Source organism: Heptranchias perlo, chromosome 34, assembly GCF_035084215.1.
Source record: "Heptranchias perlo isolate sHepPer1 chromosome 34, sHepPer1.hap1, whole genome shotgun sequence".
Lineage (NCBI taxonomy): Eukaryota > Metazoa > Chordata > Chondrichthyes > Hexanchiformes > Hexanchidae > Heptranchias > Heptranchias perlo.
Window position 1 is genome coordinate 5,419,751 of NC_090358.1, and position 19,384 is coordinate 5,439,134.

The 19,384-nt window shown below is 41.5% G+C and overlaps 1 protein-coding gene and 1 long non-coding RNA gene across 6 annotated transcripts in view; one reads left to right on the forward strand and one right to left on the reverse strand.

Annotated features, from left to right (window-relative positions):
- c34h15orf61 (chromosome 34 C15orf61 homolog) lies at positions 1-16,148 on the forward strand. 5 transcript variants are annotated; one of them, XR_010958345.1, is made up of 6 exons: positions 1,607-2,294; positions 2,557-2,735; positions 9,049-9,144; positions 11,213-11,325; positions 11,934-12,113; positions 13,510-16,148. XR_010958345.1 is itself a non-coding variant. In XM_067971349.1 (3 exons), exons 2-3 carry the CDS (start codon positions 1,958-1,960, stop codon positions 2,682-2,684), a joined length of 465 nt encoding a protein of 154 aa, XP_067827450.1. In that variant the 5' UTR covers positions 1-82; positions 1,956-1,957; the 3' UTR covers positions 2,685-2,796. The 5 variants fall into 5 exon arrangements, 3 of the variants coding, with proteins under 3 accessions (XP_067827450.1, XP_067827451.1, XP_067827452.1); XR_010958344.1 differs by having other exon boundaries at positions 9,054-9,144; XM_067971349.1 differs by lacking the exons at positions 9,049-9,144; positions 11,213-11,325; positions 11,934-12,113; positions 13,510-16,148 and adding an exon at positions 1-82 and having other exon boundaries at positions 1,956-2,294; positions 2,557-2,796.
- Positions 14,004-19,384, reverse strand: part of LOC137301733 (uncharacterized) — a 22,473-nt gene continuing 17,092 nt past the window's right edge. Inside the window, exon 3 of the long non-coding RNA XR_010958347.1 lies at positions 14,004-16,520. This is a non-coding gene — a long non-coding RNA (uncharacterized lncRNA). The remainder of the gene's footprint in view (positions 16,521-19,384) is intronic.

Genomic DNA, 19,384 nt, shown 5'->3' on the forward strand with positions numbered 1-19,384 from the left:
AACAAAGGTTCGGGGCGGAACAGATTTACGGAGGAATTGTAGCTGTTGGGAGCGAGAGCGCGGAGGGGACGGTGATGCCATGGTAACGGAGGGGAAGGGGGTAACTGTACATTTGGGGGGTAATTGGGGGGCTGGTAAAGGGGGAGAAGGAGCTTTAGGGAGTGTTGGCGGCAGAGTCCCGGTCTCCAGCCGGTGCCGACCCCTCCCCAAGTATCGCCAGAAGTGAGTGAGGATCCGAAGGACTGGGACAAATAAAGCTGCAAACTCACTCAATACTGGGGGTTTAATCAATGCTGGGGATCCATCAATACTGGGGGTTAATCAATGCTGGGGATCCATCGATGCTAGGGGTTAATCAATGCTGGGGATCCGTCAATACTGGGGGTTAATCAATACTGGGGATCCATCAATACTGGGGGTTAATCAATGCTGGGGATCCATCAATACTAGGGGTTAATCAGTGCTGGGGATCCGTCAATACTGGGGGTTAATCAATGCTGGGGATTAATCAATACTGGGGATCCATCAATACTGGGGATCCATCAATACTGGGGGTTAATCAATACTGAGGGTTTAATCAATGCTGGGGATCCATCAATACTGGGGGTTAATCAATGCTGGGGATCCGTCAATACTGGGGGTTAATCAATACTGGGGATCCATCAATACTGGGGGTTAATCAATGCTGGGGATCCATCAATACTGGGGGTTAATCAATGCTGGGGATTAATCAATACTGGGGATCCATCAATACTGGGGGTTAATCAATACTGAGGGTTTAATCAATGCTGGGGATCCATCAATACTGGGGGTTAATCAATGCTGGGGATCCATCAATACTGGGGGTTAATCAATGCTGGAGATCCATCAATACTGGGGGTTTAGTCAATGTTGGGGATCCATCAATACTGGGGGTTAATCAATGCTGGACATCCATTAATACTGGGGGTTAATCAATGCTGGCGATCCATCAATACTGGGGGTTTAGTCAATGCTGGGGATCCATCAATACTGGGGGTTAATCAATACTGGGGATCCATCAATACTGGGGGTTAATCAATACTGAGGGTTTAATCAATGCTGGGGATCCATCAATACTGGGGGTTAATCAATGCTGGGGATCCATCAATACTGGGGGTTAATCAATGCTGGACATCCATTAATACTGGGGGTTAATCAATGCTGGCGATCCATCAATACTGGGGGTTTAGTCAATGCTGGGGATCCATCAATACTGGGGGTTAATCAATGCTGGACATCCATTAATACCGGGGGTTAATCAATACCGGGGGTTAATGAATGTCGGCGATCCATCAATACTGGAGGTTAATCAGTGCCAGGGAGCTATCAATACTGGGGGTTAATGCCAGAGATCCATCAATACTGGTGGTTAATCAATGCTGGAGATCCATCAATACCGGGGGTTAATCAATAGTGGGGCTCAATCAAGAACAACAACTTGTATTTATATAGCGCCTTTAATGTAGTAAAACGTCCCAAGGCGCTTCACAGGAGTGTTATCAAATAAAATTTGACACCAAGCCACATCAGGAGATATTAGGACAGGTGACCCAAAAGCTTGGTCAAAGAGGTAGGTTTTAAGGAGTGTCTTAAAGGAGGAGAGAGAGGCAAGGGGTTTAGGGAGGGAATTCCGGTGCTTAGGGCCTAGGCAGCTGAAGGCTGAGGATCAATCAATACTGGGGATCCATCAATATTGGGGGTCAATCAAGACTGGGGATCCATCAATACTGGGAGTCAATCACTGCTGGGGATCCGTCAATACTGGGGATCCGTCAATACTGGGGATCCATCAATACTGGGGATCCATCAATATTGGGGATCTGTCAATACTGGGGGATCAATTATTATTGGGGATCCATCAATGCTGGTGGCGATAGTCCATATTTCCCAATAACCATGTCTGTTGATAGCATACTTTGAAACTTTTTTTACAGCAATGGCTGTGGCAATGAAGATGATTCATGGTGCCCTACTTAAAATCATCTTTTATTCCTTTGGGTCGAATATTGCAAAACCCAAAGCGTCCGATGTCCTAACAAAACATTTACTTCAGAGAAACCTCCCCCATTGGACGTCGTACTTTGTTAAATACAGCTCTGTGGAAAATGACCAGTTTGGACTCTCGCATTTTAACTGGGATGTCAAAGGGATCAATTACCACATCCTCAGGACAGGCTGCTTCCCGTACATCAAGTACCACTGCTCCAAGGCACCCAGACGAGACCTGGAACTGGAGAACAAGTTCTTCACTACACTGAAAGTTATTAACCTGGGTGAGTTCTTTGAGGATTGAAAGCTATTGTGGCAGTTACTGCTGTAAAATTGGTTTATAAAGTCAGTAACAACTTGTATAGAGTTCCTCAATTTGGAAAGGAGTCCCAGAACACTGCACAGTGTAGAGAAGAGAAAAACTAGACACTGAGAGAAAATTTTACTGAAATAACAGGACGGCTTATGCACAGGTGAACCTGCTGTACAAAATAACCCATTTTTTTTCTTACCCTATCCTTTTCTCTTCTTCCTCAAACTATCCAGGCATGCCCTGTTTGGCCTATGGGATCGGCGCATGGTTTCTTGTCAAGGTTACTGAGATTGTTCACACCAGTTCTGGTCCGGTGAACATCTACTTTCTCTACCAGGAAGATGAAGGAGCCGTTAACTAAGTATCATACTGCTAGCAACTGGTCTTGAGTTCACAAAGGATCAGACTTAAAGTTAGTGCGACAACTGAAAAAATAAAGTATTTATCTGTTTACCTTAAATAAAGTATAGCCTCCAGAATTATTTTTTGTAAAAAGCTTAAAGCCAAGTGTATCTTTTGTTAGACCCTTTCAGTTTTGTACGATATGTTAGTGCCACTGGTGTACAGCATGGCCTTTCAAAAGAAATATCGTTTATATAGTCCTAGTTTGTTTTGGGAGGGGGGTCCTTGTTTAGGTGGAAGTTTTACGTGATGTGGAGTTTAATTCTTTTTCACACCTGGTAGCTGTATTTCAAACTCTTGGCTGGGGTGCAGAGTGAAGATCCCTTTACCACAATGATGGGCCTTCAAACTAGCCATCCCTGTAGCGCCGCTGAGTAAGATTGCTAATTTTTGTGATAAACTGTTTAATGTTGTGGGGTTGCACACACCGAAATGCATTCCTGTATAATGCTGTCCACCGGTTCATGCTGTAAGCATTTCTTTCCTCGCTCTCATCTCCATTTAATCTTATTTCAGTTTGAAATGTTTCAAGTTCTAATTCCCAAAGTTTCCCAATCCTATTATATCTGCCACTGATATATCCAGTAAAACCAGGTTAACTGTGGGACATGGGTTCCATTCCCCCATTTGCTAGCTTCATTGCTTTTTTAAAAATTCATTCTCGCAACGTGGGCGTTGCTAGCAAGGTCGGTCGACATTTATTGCCCATCCATAGTTGCCCTTGTGACGGTGGTGGTGGGCCGCCTTCTTGAACCGCTGCAGTCCGTGTGGTGCAACAAAGGTTCACTAGATTGATTCCTGGAATGAGAGGGTTGTCCTATGAGGAGAGATTGAGTAGAATGGGCCGATACTCTCTGGAGTTTAGAAGAATGAGAGGTGATCTCATTGAAACGTATAAGATTCTGAGAGGGCTTGACAGGGTAGATGCTGAGAAGCTGTTTCCACTGGCTGGAGAGCCTACAACTAGGGGGCATAGTCTCAGGATAAGGGGTGGGCCATTTAGGACTGAGATGAGGTGAAATTTCTTCACTCAGAGGGTTGTGAATCTTTGAGGGCTGTGGATGCTCAGTCGTTGAATATATTCAAGACTGAGGTCGATAGATTTTTGGACTCTAAGGGAATCAAGGGATACGGGGATCGGGCAGGAAAGGAGTTGAGGTCGAAGATCAGCCATGATCTGATTGAATGGCTGAGCAGGCTGGAGGGGCTGTATGGCCTACTCCTGCTCCTATTTCTTATGTTCTTATGTGAAGGGGCTCCCACGGTGCTGTTGGGTCGGGAGTTCCAGGATTTTGACGCAGTGACCATGAAGCTTGAGCTGTGCTGATGTGGAAGTCACCAAGCAAAGGGCAGGCTCCTTCTCACTGGCAGGCACCCAGAAAAAGCAGAGGGGAATTCCTCCCAGTGGCTAGCCCAAGAGGAGCAGAGGCCTGGAAGCACCAAGAGGTCTGTGACCCATAGAGACAAGAAGGATTTACAAAAATGAGGGGGTTGAATTGAACAGAATCATTCCCTCCAGGGATCAGGCTCCGTTATGATGCTTCCATGATTGAATAGCGTGACAAAACTAGCTGCCTCGGCTCATACTGGGCCAAGGTACCAGAGGGTGACTGTCTTGCAAGGATCAGTATCCCAGCAAAGAGTCAGCAACTTCAGAAGAGAAGAGGAAGGAGTAAAATACAGGATAACATTCCCTCCAGAAAATATCAACCCTTTCCTTTTAAACGAGTATGCGACTATTGCATTAATCTTATCTGGTGGCAGTTTGTTCAACATATTTACTATCTGGAAGAAGAATATCTACATATATTTCTTGTCTGACCCTTTTAATACAATGCCCCTTGTTTTACGTTGTACATCCATTGTGAAGAGCTTCTTAATCTTCATTTAAATTGACAAATTACAATGAAAATAAAATCTATGTTGTTACAAAGCACAAGTGCTGAAGTAGGTGCTTGGCTGTCTTCACTCCACGGTTAAATAGCCTGTCAAAAGTCACTGGTTATGCTCACACGAGAAGAATGGCCACTTAGGCGAGATATTAAACAACAATTTGAAATATAAATGGTGCCTTTAATGTAAAGAAAATTCCCACGGTGCTTCACAGAGGTGTAAGGAATAAAACGGATGCTGAGCCAAAGAAGCAAAGATTAGGAGGGTGGTCAAAGAGGTGAGTTTTAAGGAGAGTCTTAAAGGAAGAGATCGGGGTGGAGAAGCAGAAGGGTTTGGGAAGAGAAAGAAGGGGAAAAATTGACTTTAAAAAAATCAGCCTGGCTAAAATCTTGTTTTCTCCTGCTCAGTCATAGAATCGTAGAACGTTACAGCACAGAAAGAGGCCATTCGGCCCATCTTGCCTGTGCTGGCTCTTTGAAAGAGCTATCCAATTAGTTCCATTCTTCTGCATTTTTTTTCCCCTTCAAGTATTTATCCAATTTCCTTTTGAAAGTTACCACTGCATCTGCTTTCACCGCCCTTTCAGGCAGTGCATTCCAGATCATTACAACACGTTGCGTAAAAAAAATTCTCCTTATCTCGCCTCTGGTTCTTTTGCCAATTACCTTAAAGTAATAGTAAAGAAATTTTTTTTTTAGATAGTTTGATGAACAGAATTCTGTGGAGAACTCACATTACGCCACTGCGTAAGAGCCATGATGGACTGATCTGCATTCATTCAGAACTACACTAATTGTAGTTTGAGCCCCTCAGTCACTAGTGTAGGGCATCTCACAAATACTGTACAGTGTTACAAGTCAGAAAAAAAAGACTTTGAAATAGTAAGTGGTGGGTACTAACTATTAGAATATATAAAATTGGGTGTATACTGCTTTTCATTGTGGGATAGAAGTGATGCTGTTGGATTAACTTAAACAGATATAGAAAATTGCAAGAAATCTACTTTGCTTGCTTAAGATGGTAAAGTTTTTACGGTAATGCTCTTGTTAAGACAGCAGAGCAGAATTTGGTACAAGCAAGTTGTATTTGTATGAGAAAAGCACCAATTGTAATTTCTGCCCTTATATTTTAGGTCAGTTATAGTATACAGTTTGCATCAAGGCTAATCAGTTATGGCTTCACGTTGACTTGAACTGTGTCATGCAATTTGGGGCTGAAATCTCCTGTTCAAATGTTTGGCAGCCGGTATGAGATCATCTTCAGGATGTAATCCCACATTGATTGGGTTTAGCATCTGCTGCAGTGTAACTGCTATGAAAGAAAACATTTGGTTACCTGCAAACTTCTTAAGCTTCACCTTTACCCTTTCCAATGTCAGCAGAGAGTTGAAAGCAGTGAACGCACGCAACTCCATTTTCCTTGGGCAGAAAGCAATGCAGAGCCAGCAGTATAACTTGGATCTGCAAGTTCCACATTGCTCCTAGCAGCTCAAACCAGTTACATAACTGCACACCAAGACTTCTACAATATTATCATTCCTATTTTTATAACTGCTTTATTCTAGTGTAAATAGCTAGTGTGCAAAATTCTTGAGGGAATGTTAGTGTAAAAACTGCTTTCATATTGTGATATAATTTCAAAAGTTTATGAAGTTTTTTACGTCCCACCTAACTGTGAAAGTGTGAGCTGGGCGCAGTTGGTAGCACTCTTGACTCAGTTTCGGAAGATTCATGGGTTCTGGACTTGAACACATAATCTAGGCTGACAGTTCAGGGCAGCACTGAGGCAATGCTGAATCATTGGAGGTTCTGACCTTTGGGTGAGATGTTAAACTGAGGCTCCATCAGCCTGTTACTGGTTCCATGGCACTATTCAAAGAAGAGCAAAGAGTTCTCCTGGTGTCTTGGCCGGCATTCCTCCTTCAACCAACACCACCAAAAAACATAACTGGTCATTCATGTCATTCCTATTTTTGGGATCTAGCTGTGCACAAAATGATGTCCATGTTAACCTACATAGCAACTGTGACTGCACTTCAAAGTAATTCATTGCATACGATGTGCTTTAGGATGTCTTGAGGGGTATGATAAAGTATCTTTTAAGACCCAGAAATCACAATAATAGGTTGAAAATAGAAAGGAAATTTAATGTTTTTAAAATGACAAGTCTTCTCATGTAAAAGTGTTTTAACTAACAGCCCTAGCAAAGAGTTGAAATCACTACATTTAGATGTGTAAATGTTCAGTTTAGAGTAAAATAATGTTCATTCATTGGTATTGGCCCTGTCAGTGGCTCTTGCTGAGGGTTCCCATCTTGAGCACAAGCTGATAAAATGTTTTTTAATTACCAGGCAGTGAATGTAGCCTTTCACTGGGAGGCTGGACCTCTCGTCAGCTAGCTTGTTTGATTTCTGATAATGTGCATTGCTGACTTTGCTTACCTGATATTCAATAATGGGGAGACAATGGGGCCTCCTGACCGCACAGTGATGTGCAGGCTCCTTTGAGAATGGGCCTGACAAACTACTGTATTGATTTAAGCAATTCTCTGCTGCTTGCAGCACTAAAAACCAAGCTTGATTTCTTGCCTAACACTTCCACTGTGTAACAATTAAGCAACTGAAATAATTTCTTGTATTACATGAAAGTCGATAGACCTTGCACACCCCTGGTGTTGATCACTGTGAAGGATGGACTGGAGGCTGCTGGAGGTCAGGGGTTGGAATATAATCATATCATTCAGGGGATTAGTATTGAGAGCCCCCTTCATTAAGGTTCACTTCCCATCTATTGTTGGATGCTTAGAAGAAAGACTGGCAATGATAAAGAGGATTGCTTTAATGTGAACAGTGCAGTCTCAGGTGGCCCTGGAAGTTAATTGCAGACAAGATTGTTTGCTTCCAATGCAAAATTGGAGGAAGACAGAACGACATCACTAACTGGGACCTGACAGCTAAGAAATAGAGATCTATACTGTGTCTAATGATATGGTTGATTTCCTAAAACTGTGACGTACATTGCGATAGCAAATTATACATATTTATGCTTCCTTCATATGTCATGATTTCACTCATTTTAGTGCTGCAATTTTCCCCCCCAGATTTCTCGCCTCCCCTGCTGAAGGTGCTGGCTTTTGCTGCAGTATGATTCATACATTAAAGGCAAGTTGTTTGGTGCGGATGCTCTTGCGCCTGTACCTTGCCCCAGTAACCATTCCTTATGTGAAAATGTTGGCAGGCTGTTGAACTGTGGGCCATCACAGCCCAATGCCTCAGCGGGTAGCACTCTCGCGTCTGAGTCAGAAGGTGGTGGGTTCAAGTCCCACTCCAGGGACTTGAGCACAAAATCTAAGCTGACACTCTAGTGCAGTACTGAGGGAGTGCTGCACTGTTGGAGTGCAGTACTGAGGGAGTGCTGCACTGCTGTCTTTCGGATGAGATGTTAAACCGAGGTCCGGTCTGCCCTTTCAGGTGGACGTAAAAGATCCTATGGCACCATTTCGAAGAAGAGCAGGGGAGTTCTCTCCGGTGTCCTGGCCAATATTTATCCCTCAACCAACACCTAAAAACAGATTATCTGGCCATTATCGCATTGCTGTTTGTGGGACCTTGCTGTATACAAATTGACTGCCGTATTTCCTACATTACAACAGTGACTACACTTCAAAAAGTACTTGATTGGCTGTAAAGCACTTTTGAACATCCTGAGGTTGCGAAAGGCACTATATAAATGCAAGTCTTCTTTCTTTCTTTCATCTCGTGTCCACACACACAAACGCTTCTCAGCAAGGGTTGGTGAATAACAAATTGCACTAGAGCCACTCTAGGATTTTTCCCTACTCCAAGGGTCCTGAGGCCAATTGTAGCACCTCAGTAGCTGCTCTGGTTGAAATTAAATAAAGAACTTGCATTGATATAGCGCCTTTCACAAGCTCAGGATGTCCCAAAGCTCTTTACAGCCAATTTAGTACTTTTTGAAGTGTAGCACTGTTGTGATGTAGGACATGCGGCAGCCAATTTGCACGGTTAGGAGCAGGTAGTCTAGATGGAACACACACATTTATCTGGGCCAGAAACCATGTCAATGATTCATATCTATGAAAATTTGGTGACTGTTTTTCTTCTCTATTTGCATGAAAGTTATGGGAAGTGAAGTTTCCTTGCCCTGTTATTCAAGAAATGTGGGAAGACTTGCAGCCTACCCTGACGATGGAAACAATTAGGAATGTTCATGGGGCAATTAAGTGCTTGTATATCTGTTCCTGGCCCTTGTTCCTGCAAGCAAGATTCTCACTGTCCGGCTATTTCCTGAAGGGACGTAGACTGCTTGGCCGGTGTCTTGTCAGGCATCCCTCATGCCTTTAAAACATATTTGTGATTGAGACCTTTATTCAATTGTGATGGATACATTTTTAATATTATTTTGTCTCAGTGCAGATCTCAAAGCAAAGAGAGACAAACAACTGCAGCCAGCAGCAATGATTCCTCGAAGTGCATTTCTATTTCGTCAGGCAACCAATGTGTTCAGGTTAGTAGAACGCTTTGTGAGCATCTAGTCTCAAATAAACCTTCTCAATTACAATGCCTGCTCCAAACTAATTCTGAGATCCACTAGAGAATCAAGACATTTATGATTTAGAAATATGGACAGTAAGTTAAGTGTTGTAATTTAGTGAAATCTGCTGTTTTTGCTCAAATTTACTTAGCAAACTTGATTCACAGCTGTAGCCTTATATATGGTCTGTCACAGTATTATTTGGCCATCATTTGGAGAGATCTAGAGCATACAATGGTATGGCGTACTATTTCCAGTGCATCCCTCATCAGTAAAAAGGTTCATTGTTTGCCCTGGGTCCACATTCGCTTCAGTCACTGGATGCCAGACAAATGCAATTTCTCATTGATTCAGGGGCGAGAGCCCACAGCAGTCTGGTGAAAGGCGCTGCTCTTGTGGTGGTGTTCCAGGGCCAGGGAGACATAGGACACCGATTCATAATGTCAGTTCCTAACATGGTGAGTTTACAACCAGCCGGCTGTGGGTGTGCAAGGGCCAAGAGACTTCGTAGAGCTTTCCCACAGGGAGAGAGGGAAAATTGCTGGGTGATTTGGGACCCTCTTAGCTATCGGCATCAATTATAGAGTAGTCTTGGCAGGGATTGGAGAACGGGGGCAGCAGAATGTCATAAGGCTCAGATATGTGACTAAAATGGGGAGCAATGCATTTTTTTTTAAGTATCTTCTATGGTGTCGCTTGTGGTGAATCAGAGGATACGTGTTCTACAATGTATTATATAATAATAGTGGATCTCTCATGCATGCTCATGATAAGTTGGATGGCATGATATTTTATAATGACTGCCGTGCTATATAATGTGATGCCCAGTGTACCATTCTGCTGATAAGGTACAGCTGTGTTTAAGCTAGTTTGTCTCTTTAAGACTACAAAGCCTCATTCATCTAAACATCGTGAAGTCAAGTTTAGGTCAGTCGCTGTTGGTGATAGAAATTTGCAGATTGGTTGTTACTTGTGAATGTACCAGCTCCAGGTCAGAAGAAACCAACATGAAATAACTGGCTTTCTTGTTATAATTATGACATGACATCTTAAGTGTGACTTATAATTTAATGATATTGCTCTTGGACATTTTTCATAAAATTCTGTTAAAAAAAAGTTAAATTTTTTAACCATTCATTGTCACTGGGTGGAAAATACATCAGTATCATCTTCTCTTACACTCCAATTCCTTCTATTTCTCTCTCTGTCTTTTGGTTGCCGTCAATTGTTTCTGCCTACCTCTTTCTCTCTCTCTGCACGCGCCTCAAATTCTCTGGTCTCCGCAGCTCTCTGATCCTTTACTCTTTTTCTCCCCCTCTTTTTAAGTCTGTCCTTATTTCTGTTTGCTCTTCTGAACATGTCTCACACTCTCTATTTGCTGCTATCACAGGCTACTTCATTAACTTACTCAATTGGTATTTTTCACTTTTTTGCTGGTCTGGACTGGGAAGGGGCTTAAAAACAAGAAGTACTGGCACATTTTTGCTTAGTAATTCATAGTATTTACAGCACATTATCAGGCCATTCGGCCCAACAGGTCTATGCCTGTGTATGCTCCACACAAGCCTCCTCCCACCTTATTTCATCTCACCCTATCAAAATAACCTTTTATTCCTTTCTCCCTCATGTAACTATCCAGCTTCCCCTTAAATGCATCTATGCTATTTGCCTCAACTACTCAGTGTGGTAGCAATGCTCCACATTCTCACCACTCTCTGGGTAAAGAGGTTTCTTATAAATTTCTGATTGGATTTACTAATGACTATCTTATGTTTATGGCCCCTAGTTTTGGACTCCCCCACTGTGTGTCTTAATGTCAAATCATATGTTTTACTCCCCCCATCAAAATTGTTTTATACCTTAAAAAAAATTGGAGGTATTTGAACCCTTCTATGACAGCCAGCAAGACTGACCATTGGGATAGTATGGCATGATTTTTTGTTAGTAAAGCTGGCAACCTGCTTTGAGTAGAAGATGATAGCGTTAAGCTGGATTCTGGGAGTTATATTGTAGGCCACTAACTGTTCAACTTTCCTATCAGCAAGAAAGACAGCACCCACTCCAAAAACATAGCAGAACTCAAGTCTTGGGCTTCCGAAAGATGGATAGGCCTTTGTTCTAGAACTTTCAAACACACAATGGATATTTCTTTAGGTAAGTCTAATAATTTTGTTATGAATTATTTGATTTTTGCATGTGTTTCTGATGTTAAAAAATATATTTTAGTGGTGTGAAAGCACCTTTAGAAAACATTTGAGCAACTTTATTGCTTGTCTATCTCTTGCTTCCTGGTTGTTCACAGAAAGCATTTTTGCTGCTGGTTTGTTCTTGACTGGTACCTTCCCCTACCTTTTATTATTTGTTGCTTGTTCATTGTAGCTTTCTTCCTGTTTAATTGTATTTGAGATTAACAGATTGGCTGCTGTTTACAAATATGATATTTGAACCAATCAGGATTTCAAGTGTGTTGGACACTTTGCAAGTGTGGCATTTAGAAAGTGTGACACAATGAAATGTGATGACATTTTCTCATAATCTACAGAAGAGCAGTAGATACAAGACTTTTAATTATATAGATAAATGCTTCTATAATCACTTTTCATGATAATAACTCATTTCAGTCATTAACAAAGATCCCTGTGGCTCTGACCTTGTTTTGAAGACTATTATTCAATTTCTTCGTTCTAATACAACAATTATCCTGGAGTTTATGCTCAATTGCCTTTGGGGGTCAGGAAATAATTTCATTTTTTTCCCCTTAGGTTTACCTATGTTTATCCAGCTCCCGTGGGAGATTAAATAAGTTGGATAAGTCCACAACAGTGTAATTGTATGTGGTGCTTCAGAAGGACTGTGTCAATGAACCAATTGGCCTTTTCTTGTTCTTCTCTTTGGTTCACATTCCACTGTAGTCCAGTGCTCTACCAATTGAGGTATTGAAGGTACATGTTTTCTTATGGTCATATATTGTAGCTCGGTAGTTTCAAGTATGTAGTGACAAGTGATGGGAACTCTGACATAGGAAATCCAGACTTTAAGTGTGGCTGATAATATGAAGAAGATTGACCCAAGGTTTGGATAGTCAAAATAATTCCGTTTTTAAAAAAAAAAATTTGTGAAATTTGTGTTCAAGGCGAGAGATATTGGAGTTGGAAAATGGAACACTTTCCCATTTCAGCCACCCACCGTCAGTGTCGGGTACTCCCAGGTATAACAGAAGAGTAAATCTTCCTTTGCTATACCCTGGGTGCTTTATCCCCAATCTTACCATGGTGGCATTTATCACAGTCATCATCCAGCTACTATGGACTGGTCTGGGAAATGGAGACAATTCACTGTGGTAGGATTGAGGGTTGAGAGCAACTGTCCATTAGTGCTGAATTATGGTTAGTTTGCGCTGTGACACCATACCTACTAGGAACTAGGTTGAGACTTGAAATTTCTTATAGGACCTTTTAAGCCTAGGGGAAACTTTCATCCATCAGTCTGGGCTGCATTCAAGCCCACATGCAGAGGTCAAAGGTCATTATCTACACCATTGCAACACCTAGTCCCCTTAGCTATGGTGGTGAAACATATTGGTAACTCACAGCAGATCAGAGAAGGGGGGGAAAAAAAAGCTCTTCTCTTGGTTCATTGGCAAATGCAAAAAGGTCAGCAGTAGAATGCTACAATAACTGCATTGTCTGTGACCTAGGGAGGAGAAAGATTAGCCTGGGTCCCAACTCCTAATCACTGTTCAGAGATCCCCTGCTAGAAAGTGCAATTGTGGGTATCAGGTGAGGACTGGATCAGAATGAACTATTATTTCTGGCTATGTTCAAAAGTCTGTCAACGCTCGCTGCCCAAGGTGACACGTTAAAAAAGGGTCACTTGGGCGAAGGGCTGCCGGCGATCATGAAACCGTATACTAACTAGCATGAGTCACTCCGTCAGGAGAGGAGAGATAAAGGGAGTGAATGTATTACAAAAACTGGAAGAGGGAAAGAAAATGAAAAACAAAAGGAAAATAACAAAAGGCATCATAGTATCAGTGTCTAGTAAGCTGTGTCAGTCAGTCCTGTAGGTTTATGCTAGAACAAATGTCAGTCCATCCATAATGCAGAAATAACATTTTTATTAGAATTTCTGTTAAGAAAGCAAAGTGTTCTCTACTAAATACCATATTTTTTCTATAATGTAAAAATTATGACACATCTATACTGTTCTTTAATTCAGCTTTCAGTCAAAAAGGCATTAAATGGAGCTTGTAAGAGTGCTACCTGAAGAATTATAATTAATAACTACAATTAATCATAAATTATTCCCATAATCACAAGTTTTTCTAATACTTTTCAGACAATCCATTACAAAGATTGCTACGTGGAACAGATTTATGAACAGTTAGAAGACAGACTAATATAAAGAAAGGATCTAATTCTGGGAGCGTGGGGAATTAAAGACTAATGGAGGCAGCATCATACAGTAAGTTGTAATTGAGGACGGATAGCTTGATCGAAGAACAAGCCTGCAGATAGAGTCAAGTTGCTTTATACTCCACAAGTGCACTGAAGGTTGATGGTTTATTTGTGGTGGATTAATTCTGAAGCCATCAATATATTCTGTAAGGTTTCTGGGAATATTCCTGATCACCTGTGGCAGCTCCCAACTTCTCACGTTGCAGACAAACATGCCAATTTTGCTACTCCAGATAAATCAACCAGGACCATCCAGTGCAGATCAGGAGACTTGTAAAGTGTATGATATTTTTGACTCCCACAATTGCATAGGATGTCCAGCACCGGTGAAATTATGTATTCTGGCATGTGGCAATGTCTTCAAAAAAAGGAGGAAAAATATTAGAAGAAAAAAAGTTCCTTTTAAAGGAAAGGAAAAGTCTGGGGTGATTTTTATTTGCTCAAAGTAGCTCAACCTTTTTTGTATAAAAAGAAGAAAATAACAGTCTTGCCAGGAATTTCTTTGATTTTAAAAGTCCATCTTTTACTGACATGGAACCCTCGAGTAGGATCTGCCGCCCTGCCAGCCCATTCCAGTAACACCAATTACAGGAGGTCCCCCACCCCGAGCAGCTCCATTGCATAAGGGTGGATCACGCCTTCGAGCTAGCCCGAGAGCCAGCCAAGCTCGAGAAGCCACACTAATGGCTGGGAAATCTGTGTCATCAGGCCTGTTTAACACTTCTTCCCTGCTGTCTGCAGTGGAGTTGCTCCAGGACCTGTGGCATTGCTCCCCATAACTGATGCCTTCGGAGCAGACTAGTAGGTAGAGAGTTTCTATTGAGGAGCTCCAATATTGCAAGAATATTAATGTTTTTTTTCAAAAAAAAGTCAAAGAAATTGTTGCATGTCAAGGGGAGTACTTTGAACAAAAAGTACCCCTCTCAACTTTTAAGGTAATTGGCAGAAGAACCAAGGGGGAGATGAAAATTTTTTTTATGCATAGAACTGTTATGATCTGGAATGCACTGCCTGAAAGGGTGGTGGAAGCAGATTCAATTGTAGCTTTCAAAAGGGAATTGGATATATACTTGAAAAGGATCTATTTGCAGGGTTATGGGGGAAAGAGCAGGGCATTGGGACTAATTGGATCGTTCTTTCAAAGAGCTGGAATGGGCACAATGGGCCGAATGGCCTCCTCTGTGCTGTATGATTCTATGAACTTTCCTGCCCCTTTACCAGTTTGCACTAAAAAGCCAGTATGACCCCATACCTTATGCAAAAGATAGAATTTGCAAATGTGGAGATAAGCTGTTAACACTGAATCTTTGTGTCTGCTTCAATCCTACTGTGTTAAATGGGAACTCTATGGGTAAATTTATGATGGAAGAGTCTGCACCATGAGTGTGATCATTGGCCATAATGACATCACCCCAAGTCTATGTCTATGCGTGACATGTATACCATCCTGCAAGACAGTTTAACAAAACAACATTGCACTTTCAAACAGTTACCTGTAGGAAAAAGTAAACCTGCTGATCGTGGCTGCCTGATGTCTTTCCAACAACAGCATAACGTAAGTGTCTGGAAACTAACCTGCTCACCACCTGTCTGATGTAATTGAGATCACAACTCAAGTCTCCACAGTATTTCTTACATTGAAATTCATCTGTCAACTGTGACCGCATCCCGTTAGGCTCATACTTTAAATGAAATCCTCACTCAGGCATGTCTGTCGCAGTTTTCCCAACCACTGTAATACTTTACTGGTCGACTGTGCTCTTTTCCCAATATTGTTATTGATAATTGTTCTGTACTTTTCCCCCACAGTCGCTCCAAGAAAAATAAGGAAACAATTAAACAAATCTGATAAGTAGCCACAACTCCACATGGTTAAAATTGGTGGGTCTCATTGGCACAGAAATGCCACATTGAGCGACAAGTCCACTTCCATAGTAGGCTCCATGCATTGAAAGTTGCTGGTTTGATGAGGCCAGATATTATCTTTCATAGAGAAGATATATCCTGCCTGTTTTGTTTTGAATCCATCCATCCATCCATCCATCTATCTATCTATCCAGTTCTGTGTCTGTGTGTAGTATTGTAGAACTCCTGCAACCAATCAGATTGTAGAACCAAACCACTGTCCCTTCAACCAATTGCCCAATGGCGACATGCTGTGCACCGTCCACCATAAGATCAGCTGTTTCTGCCAACCGTCTTTCCCTGAGGTAAGATCTGAGAGTTACTGAGACTTCCTGTTTATACTTTGTACATATCCTGCTTCAAAATAGTAACCCCTGCCTTGCCAATGAGCAATGCCACAGGACATCCACTAGTACACTGTAAAATTGCTATGAGAGATTTGTCGACTTGTTTCTTCGTTTTCCTTCCTGCATCCATAGGCAGGTAATTTTTCCTATGTAAGAAATCCCATTGTTTGGACACATCCTCTGTCCCTGTGAACAAACGTGAACTATTCTACTCTTATTCACATGCCAATATTAACATACTTGTACAGTAAAAAATGTGCAGATTTTCCATGTGTCTTTTGGAGAGATGATTTTCTTGCTATCTCCAGGTTTATGGCAATGCTAATATTTCATTTGGCTTGGCATCCATTTTTTCCTTATGCCTCTGTTGGGATGTTTTTCTACATTAAAGGTGCTATATAAATGCAAGTAGTTGTTGTTATACAGTATATGCCTTATAAAGGCCTATATAACTGCCTCATTACTAATAGAAATCATCAACACACTACAGAAAACTGTATCACAATGAAAATTCACTGTTATAGCTCCCTCGATGGCTCAGTGGGTAGATACACAGCGTGGTGTAGACCAGGAGGGTTCCAACTTTGATCCCCGCTCTGTGGCCAGTTAGCTGATTTCAGCTGGAGTTGAATTAGGCAAGCTATCGGGATGAAGAGAATCAGTATTGAAAAATATTTGCATTAAGGTTCGGGTTCAGACACAGTAAATCGATAGAATACAGCAATAGGAAATTTACAGATTATAATTCTTCCTTTGCCTATGAGAAGGGGCTTCGTAACTCCCGGTGCACCTGGATTAAAGGACCTTTGTAACCATGAAGGAACATTGGGAATGCAATGTCACTGGTGAGATATCCTATATTCATTGCTTCTTACTCTCCAGTATACAGTCACAAGTAATTTCACATTACTGAAACTAGAGTAAGCTATATGAGATTACAGAGGTAAGTTTGTGCTAGATAGCATTTCCTGGACTCTAATAATAACAGCCTTTGGGAGATCAGCATTAAATATCTTTTGACAGAAATGTCAGAATGGTTTGTTTTTTTTCATCCAATTTAAGATTCAGATTCTTTCAGAATTAGCCATACTGCTGCTCCCCCATGGCTCAGTTGTTAAACTCACTGTTTGATGTGGTACAAAGTCATATAGGCCAGAAAGGTCCCAAATTTGGCCCCTCACACGGGGTTAGCTGATCTTCGCCATGTCAACAGTTGGGGAATTGATTCGGCACAGCGCTCCTTATCACTGTCCAGTGATCACTACTGCAGAATACATGTGTATAGACATTGGACAAGGACAGGACCAGACTTGGCTGTGGTTTGATAGTCTGCTGACAGACTGTCCAGGATCAGTCATGCAGAATGGCCAACTGGACAAGTTACTGGAGGATTACTGCACCTGTAGGAGTATACCTTGCAAAATAAAAGAGGAAAAAAAGCTAAATGCACAAGCAGTTCCCTGCTGGATAGGCACATTTGTAGATAGATCATTTTTGAATCAGAAATAGTCACTGCTGGTTTCAAAGGTAAGTTTTATTCCTTGTGGTGTCTTTTAAAATCACAACAGAGTGTATTGTATTATATTAGTGAGAGTCAGAGATTCCAAGGGGATCGATGGTGTTGCAAAGCTCACAAACTACAACGGCAACTTGAATTTGTATAGCGCCTTTAACATGAAAAAAATGTCCCAAGGCACTTAAACGTAAGCTGTCCCAGATGATCAGGTTGCAGCCTGTCTTCAGTGCTCTCTAGTTTAATAGTCATGACTGCTACAGAACCGTAAACTAAACAGCTGCTTAGTATTACACATTGCCTGGGTCAACTGTATTGGGTATCGGAGCTGAAATCATGTAACTGTAAATTAACGGAAAATGTAACTGCACTTTGCTGAAAGATCAATGTCCAATAAGGGCTACACAATCAAACTTGTCGCTCTGATTGAAAGTCTAAATTGCCTTTCAAAGATAAGGTGGTAATCAACATAGGTTTAACAGTCTTTCTTCTGAGTTCAATTACATGCTAATGACTTGTGCCAAGCAGAGATCTTTAAATACTATTCCTGATTAAATCTTATGTAAGTAATGAAAAATTACTTAAGCTAGACAATCAATAGAACTGGGGCCTTAATCACTATATTTCTGCTTTATATTTTCTGATTTTGTTGCACAAGAGACATCCCCAAGTCCCAGTCACAATAATAAGGATAATAATTAAATTGAGTCATTTGAGTTTATTTTTTCTGGCTCAAGTCGAGGTGTGCAGCACTTTTAAATTTAACATTTCTGTGCTGAATGGGGGAATTGTTGACCATTGTTACTTGTGGCTAGTGACAGAAGTTGTCGCAAACTGGTAGCCTGAGATAATTTTCTTTAAAATCTTTTTATTATAGATTTGTGTAAGTAATAAAATTGAGATTGTGTAAACTAGATAATAAAAAAGGAAAATAAACATGAGATATCGACAATTCCCAAATGACAGACAATTGTAGACCATTCAGTATTGGCAAAACCAACATGGGCTATGAATTCTGATAAAAAGTTACAAAATCATCGGTCCGTCTGCACCGAGAATACAAATTGAAAGAGCTACGCAAGTAGGCTGGGCTTGCTCCCAAAGCGCTTCACAATCAATTAATTACTTTTGAAGTGTGGTCACTGTTGCTTTTGTGGGAAAAAGTGGCACCCAATTTGCACACAAGGTACTATAAAGAACAATCCAATTAAATGACCAATTAATCTGTTTTGGCGGTGTTGGTTGAGGGACAAAAGTTGTCCAGGATACCGGGTGAACTCCCCTGGTTTTCTTTGAGTGGTGCCATGGGATCATTCTATCCACCTGAGCAGGCAGATGGGTCTTGGTTTAACATTTCATATGAAAGATGGCACTTCGGACAACGCAGGACTCTGACAGTATTGTATTGAAGTGTGAGCCTAGATTATATGCTGAGGTCCAGCAATCGGGCTTTTACCTTCTGATTCAGGGGCAAAATTGCTACCATTGAGCCAAGGCAGACACATTGGGGGCAATTTTAACCTAACTTGCCTGGCAGGAACAAGCTGAGATTGGGTGGAACGCTGATTTTACAGCCGGCCTGATATTACTCTCCATTGACTTCAACGGAGAGTAAAATCGGGCGGGGTGTAAATCCAGTTTTGCACCCAATCCCATCAATTTCCTGTCTGGTGGGTCAGGTTAAAATTGTCCCCAAAGTTCCTGATCCTGACTTCTATCCAATGAAGAGAAAGCGTCCATGCAGATGTCAATTGAGGACAAGACTGGACTTAACCGTGATGCCTCCATAGTCCTCTGATACTGACTAAGCCTACACATGAAAAAATGATCACTTGGGTGAGGTACTGGAGGTCTGCGGGAACTTATTATACTACTCAAGGGCAATTAAGGATGGGCAATAAATGCTGGCCTCGCCAGCGATGCCCATATCCCATGAACGAATAAAAAAAACCATTAGCATTTATCTTCCCAAGTCCAAGGGATATGGAAGC

Excerpts from the sequence above, each read along its gene's own strand:
- c34h15orf61 (XM_067971349.1), top strand. The coding sequence starts at position 1,958 with ATGGCTGTGGCAATGAAGATGATTCATGGTGCCCTACTTAAAATCATC. Across the intron at positions 2,295-2,556 it reads ACTGAAAGTTATTAACCTGG|GCATGCCCTGTTTGGCCTAT; the intron begins GTGAGTTCTTTG and ends CAAACTATCCAG.